The 6,242-nt window shown below is 42.6% G+C and overlaps 1 protein-coding gene across 1 annotated transcript in view; it reads left to right on the forward strand.

The window, feature by feature from the left end:
- The window catches only part of LOC147602635 (uncharacterized), a 22,418-nt gene extending 16,386 nt beyond the window's left edge, over positions 1–6,032 (forward strand). Inside the window, exons 2-10 of the mRNA XM_086797796.1 lie at positions 1–1,298; positions 1,394–1,465; positions 1,623–1,741; positions 1,848–2,015; positions 2,095–2,187; positions 2,302–3,009; positions 3,111–3,549; positions 3,699–3,955; positions 5,250–6,032. The exon at positions 1–1,298 is cut by the window's left edge and continues 868 nt beyond it. Coding sequence (XP_086653922.1) covers positions 1–1,298; positions 1,394–1,465; positions 1,623–1,741; positions 1,848–2,015; positions 2,095–2,187; positions 2,302–3,009; positions 3,111–3,549; positions 3,699–3,955; positions 5,250–5,633 — 3,538 coding nt within the window. The 3' untranslated portion in view covers positions 5,634–6,032. The remainder of the gene's footprint in view (positions 1,299–1,393; positions 1,466–1,622; positions 1,742–1,847; positions 2,016–2,094; positions 2,188–2,301; positions 3,010–3,110; positions 3,550–3,698; positions 3,956–5,249) is intronic.
- Positions 6,033–6,242: the final 210 nt, after the last annotated feature.

Consider the following 6,242-nt stretch of genomic DNA (forward strand, 5'->3'; position numbering starts at 1 on the left):
TGCCTCCATTGACTTGAAGGACAATGATGGGAGGTGTGCACTGACTAACGCATTTCGCCAAGATCATAAGCCAGTTGTAAGGAAACTATTGGATGCTTGCCTCCCTAGAGAAACCGTGAGATCTGGCCAGATAACATTGATCAATGCAAAATTCGAATTTGGCCTCACACCATTGCATGTAGCAGTAGGCATCTCTTCCTCTAAGCACATTGCTGCTCTACTTAAAAACGGAGCCTTTGTTGATGCTAGGGATGATGATGGCAAAACACCATTGCACATGGCTACCCAGAAGTACAATAGCTGCTGCACCTTCTTCCAGCTTCTTACAGCTTCAGGATATGAGGTGAAGTTCTCCAATGAAAGGATGAACCGTGTAGAATGGATTAATATGAGAGACTTCTCAGGACAAACAGCTCTACACAATATGGTCAGGTTGGGAGGGCTCCTTGCCAGGGAAAGGCTCCTTGCCAGGGAAAGTAAAAGTGAAGTCACCAATGAGGAAAGTAAAAGTGAGGTCACACATGAGGAAATTGAAAGTGAAGTCATAGAAGAGGAAATTGAAAGTAAAAGTGAGGTCACACAAGAGGAAATTGAAAGTGAAGTCATAGAAGAGGAAATTGAAAGTAAAAGTGAGGTCACACATGAGGAAATTGAAAGTGAAGTCATAGAAGAGGAAAGTCAATATGAATTTAAAATACGTGGTTACATGAAAACAGAACTTCTCGAGCAAGGTGCTTTGGTGGATCTCAAAGACTGTAATGGGGAAACACCATTGCATATAGCAGCAAGAGAATGCCATGAGAAGACAGTGTCCACTTTGTTGACAGAGGGGCGCCATTACTCCCCAGGCATCAATCAAGACAAGTGGATTGCGATGTGTGACTTTTCAGGAGAAACTGCCTTGCATGAAGCAGCAAAGGAATGTCGTCCAGAGACTGTCAAACTGCTCCTAGAAGCTGCAACAACTGAGAGTCTCAATGATCTGTTGCGGGTGAGGGATATAGAGAATAGGACAGCCTTACATTGGGCTGTCAAGAATGGGGATAAGACCATAATCGAGGAGATCATGGGGAGAAGCCCGGATGCTGCTCATAATGGTGAAGATAAAATAACCAAGAGTTTCTTGATGTGGAATGTGAAAGGCCATATCGCTCCTGATGATCACAACAGTCTGTGCGAGAAGTATAATGTAAAAGAGGATCAAACTAGCCTGCTGCAGCTTGCAGTAAGCAGCAAAGACGTGGACATAGCAAGGGAAATTATCAACAGGGGTGCGGATGTCACATCTCTTGACTACAGTAAGCTATATGTGTGGTTTCGTATATGTTTGGTTTCACACTCGTCTTTTTTGATTCATTGAGTCTCACTATCTGGAGGTGGTATGGCTTGACAGATGCTCGCCATTGGTTATCCCAGAATTTGGGCAGAAAAGCTTCTGATCAACCCGCTTTAGAGGATAGTCTAGGTAAGGATCACTCCAGAATCACCAGAATGGCCATGGCTTGCATGAGAAGAGGAGCTAGCATTTGGCATTTTACGTGTAGAAGATGCTTTCAAGGTGAAAGTTCTTGCTGTAGATGGTTGGCAAGTTGCTCACATGACCAATTTTTGTTGGAGTCCAGGTAGGACACGCCTAGTAAAGGGAGTAGCGGCCTTGCTTTTGAATCCCTACACAGAAACCCCAATAAGCATCGGCATTTTTGGAGCTTGGGGAACGGGAAAATCCAGTTTCATGATTCAGGTTCCCAGTTCAAACTCCGGAAAAAAGACAATAAGATTTCATTGCATTGATTTACAGAAGACTAACCTTGTCACCTTTGATTGCTTGCTTATATGTTGGGTTGAAGGTTGAAGAAGCTCTGTTCAATATGGCTGTGAAAGAAACTTTCAAGCGCACTCCTGCAGAGGCATCTATGCTCAAATTCTCCTCAAGTGGAACAGCACTCCGGGATAAGGTAGTCAAGGCCCTTGAAAAATGCACGCCAGATGCAGATATTGAAAACCAGACGATGGAGGTATATGTTTTCCTATTCTGCATGATTACTTTTCATTAAATAGCTCAACTCCAGCTTGCTGATGGAACTTAATTGACAGGAAGCTGATGTCATTAACAACTTTCCGATCACATTACAGTCAGAGCACCACCAATTGTTCAAAGATTTGATGTTAACGGATAGATCAAAAATGGTGTGTGAAAGACGCATTCTTTTCTTTTCTACGAATACTGATGCTTCTCTCTCTCTCGCGGACGAAAACACACATCTAGATATGCTTGTCTTAACCACCTATTTGGACTTTTAGGTACAATCTCATGGAGCTCGTGGTAAAGGAAAAGCTGGGAGAAATGATCAAACACTCCAAGGCGCACAGTTAGTAACAGGGCATACACCTGCTGTACTCACTGCGCGTTACAATGCATGGCAGTACGACAACAAGACAGAAGCATCTGCTGGGCTTGCAGTGGAAATAAGCCAGCAGCTTGAGAATTTTATGACTCCTCATCAATGGCTGAGAATGTGCTGGAAGTATTCATGGAAGAGCCGACCCATGGACATCTTTGTGCAGCTTCTCCTCCCAGTTTTGCTTGCTTTTGTTGCAGTGTGTGTAATATTAGTATTGTGGAAAGTAGCTCCCATTAAGACAAAATATAAAGTTCTATCTTTTCCTGTGGGCATTCTTGGTGTCATTTGGGTATTCTTCAAGACTTTGCTACATGTCATACAACCAGTGACTCAAACAATATTGAGTATCATGAAATCCCCTGACCACCAATCTATGTTAGGCTATCAACATCAAGTGATTGGTGACATTAAATTTCTCAAAGAGCAACTGTGCGAGAAGGCACACTTTGGTTGGAAGATTCTTGGGTTCTTGGGACAAATTTTCATCTCTAACAGCTACTTTATGGAGGGCACATGGGTGTGGAAACAACATCCTCGGTTGAACAATCTCCGCATTGTGGTATTTATTGATGATCTGGACAGATGTGATGAAAAGACTATCTTAGAGGTTGTCCCATATTCTTGCCTTCACTGCTACTCCATGCTTCTTTTGTGATTTCAAGTTGAGTTTTTGTTGGTGGCTCATCTCGTTTTGTATGGTTGCTGCAGCTACTTCGAGCTGTCAATTTGATACTGGGATCATGTGGGATCAGTGTTGTGATTGGTCTTGACAAGGGCATGGTGCAACGTGCTATCACCAAAGAGTTCCTGAAAGACACTGGTGACAAGTTATTAGACATATTGACAGAGAATGCAGACCAAGAGGACAAAAGCTCACGAGTGGTGGAGAACGATAAGAAGGCAGTTCAAGAGGACAAAAGCTCACGGGCTGAGGAGAATGATAATAAGGCGGTTCAAGAGGACAAAAGCAGCTCATACACTAGTGAGTTGGCCGACAAATATTTGCAGAAGATCATTCAGCTACCCATTCAGTTGCCAGACCCAAGTACAGAAAATCTTCGACATTTCCTCAGAGGACAAGTCGGCGGGCGACGCTTAACTAGATTCCGAGAAGATGAAGTGGGGAACGAAAAGAATGAAGAGGATGGTAAATTTAATCTCATCACTTCCCTGCTTTTGGTGGTTTGCTTGGTGCAGCTTCCACTCTCAAACTCTCAAATTACATGCCCACAGAACATTCCAGTTTGGTGACAAATGTAATTTTAGTTGGTAAGCTTGGTTAATCTCCTGGTGCAGGTGCCTTCCGCCTACTTCTGGCAAATTATCGTCCCATGGAAAGAGAGATACTTATAAAATTATGTGGCTCAGCAACTGGAGATCGGAAATTTCCACGTGAGTGGAAACGGTTTTTGAACTACCATCGTCTAGCCTGGACGATTCTCTCTCAGGATCCCAACATGAAAAATAACGAACTTAAGGGGTGGCAGAGAAAATTGATACTCTGGATTTTTGTATGCTGGAACTGGAGAGAGCAAATGGATGTTATTATTGAGGTATGTCTAGCAAGTGTTATAAGCATGTTTTAAATTAATTGTCATAAGTTTGTTACATAATATGCTCTATGCAATTGTCAAATACAAGATGGACCCTGGCACCGCAGCCCCCTTCCCTTGCTTATTAGATATGTGCCTGGCCTGTCTACACACCAAGTGAGGACCTTTATTAGTTAGGGCTCACAATGGTCTTTTAACTCTCTTAAGTTGCCGCGTACATGGTCTCAGTCATCCTGGCACATGCATCTACGATTTACTGCATTGCTTTCAGAGTGTCAGCTGAGGTGCTTGGCCCCAGCTTCATCTAAACTTTGAGCGGGTCCGTCTTACAAAAGTTTTAGGTCCCAACAGCTAGGGACAATCCCCCCTCTTCCTCCCTTTGGAGTATTTACTTTATGATACGGAATTGAGCAGTCAGCTGATTCTGGGATGAAATTGTTGGGCTGCCGATAGGTTTCCAACTCACCCAGATGTATGGCTGTTTGATTTACTGCATTGCTTTCAGAGTGTCAGCTGAGGTGCTTGGCCCCAGCTTCATCTAAACTTTGAGCAGGTCCGTCTTACAAAAGTTTTAGGTCCCAACAGCTAGGGACAATCCCCCCTCTTCCTCCCTTTGGAGTATTTACTTTATGATACGGAATTGAGCAGTCAGCTGATTCTGGGATGAAATTGTTGGGCTGCCGATAGGTTTCCAACTCACCCAGATGTATGGCTGTTTGATTTGAATTCATGGGCTACCTTTTGCTTCAAGGATCACAGGTCAGAGGCCCTTCACCTGAGAGCTTTGTGCATATTGATGTTCATACGTATCCTGCTTTCAACGAGAATTAGCATCAACTGACCTTGGACGAGCTTGACCAGCTGCATGGCGACCTTGTTGGCTTGCCGTGGCGACCTTGTTGGTTGACGACAGTTAGGAGGTTGGGTTTGGGGTTTCTGAAACCTGGAAAATTATGGTGGCTTCTGCATGGCACGGAAGGTTGAAATTAGGGCTTTTGCGACTTGAAATGTTGGCTTTTTCAGAAACTAGTGCATGGATCATAGTTACCACCTACTTTACGAAACTTGGAAATCATTTTGACAGAAAAAGCTTTGAAACAAATTTGAGCAGTAGTATTTCTGACTCCAGTTTCACAAACTATTCGGACCTCACATTGTAATTATCATGCCATTCCACACAGTAACAAAAGGCATTTTTGAGAAATAAAATTTCATGATGTTATAAGTGGGCGTAAGGAGAGATTTCCAAAAAAAAAAAAAAAAGCCTAATCAACGGGCATTTTACTGTGTGTAGAACTGGCAGAATCTACTTTCAAAGAAACAGGAAGACATGCATTGGCAGGAAAAAATCAAGAATGATGGTGCTAGTCTAGAATTGGGAGAGCTCATCAGTTTATACATGGAGAGCAAGGGCTGGAGGACCAAGCTGGAGGACAGTGACAATAGCAGACGTAAAGAAGGAGAAGGTCAAGTAGAAAAAGCTTGGATGGATCTTCACAACACTCTCAGAGAGGAGTATGACATACCGATGCGCTTCATTGAAATATTCCAGCAGTTCAGGTTCTATTGTAAACTCAACCACTTGGAAACAGATTATGAGATGTACAAGCTCAAGAATGTGACCCATCCGGAATCATCCTCGTCACGGTGGCCACAATCCTTATTCACCAAAACCTGAGTGTCTTCCCTCAGGTTATCTGATTCATGATACTCTGAGGTGACAATCCTTATGTCTGTCCAATCAAATCAAGTCCGCATCAGCAACATTAGCTTGTAACCTTGAAAAATTAGTCTACAAGGCGTGAAACATAATGAGTGCAAGCATAAGCTTGCACTAAACATTATTTAGTTCGTTTTTGAGTGCAAGCATAAGCTTGCACTAAACATTTTTAAGTTCTTTTTTGAGTGTCTTTACTTGTTAAACACTTTATATGGGGCGAAAGAGGAACAATTAAAAGCAAGTTTTATTCGAGCAAGTCTACATGTACATAAGCCTTTGGTGAAGATTGGACAAGCTTTGAAGCACTCTTCCTTTCCTTACACAAATTTGGGAATGCATCATGCATATGATGCCACCCTCGTCCTCGTTAGTTGCATTCAAAGCAAGCAGAAGCTCTCCCTCTTTTTGTTGCTTGACCTTCAAAAATTAATGCTCGACTCTTATGTGTTCAGAAAGAGAATAAGAGTATGATGTATAGTTTATGGTTAACAAGAATATGTAAGTAAAGAAGAGAACTTGTTGGCCAAAAGAAAAAAAAATGCCCTTGTTAAACACTCACTTGTTATG

Source organism: Cibotium barometz, unplaced genomic scaffold, assembly GCF_041138505.1.
Source record: "Cibotium barometz isolate CiBa-2024 unplaced genomic scaffold, ASM4113850v1 ctg203, whole genome shotgun sequence".
Classification (NCBI taxonomy): domain Eukaryota; kingdom Viridiplantae; phylum Streptophyta; class Polypodiopsida; order Cyatheales; family Cibotiaceae; genus Cibotium; species Cibotium barometz.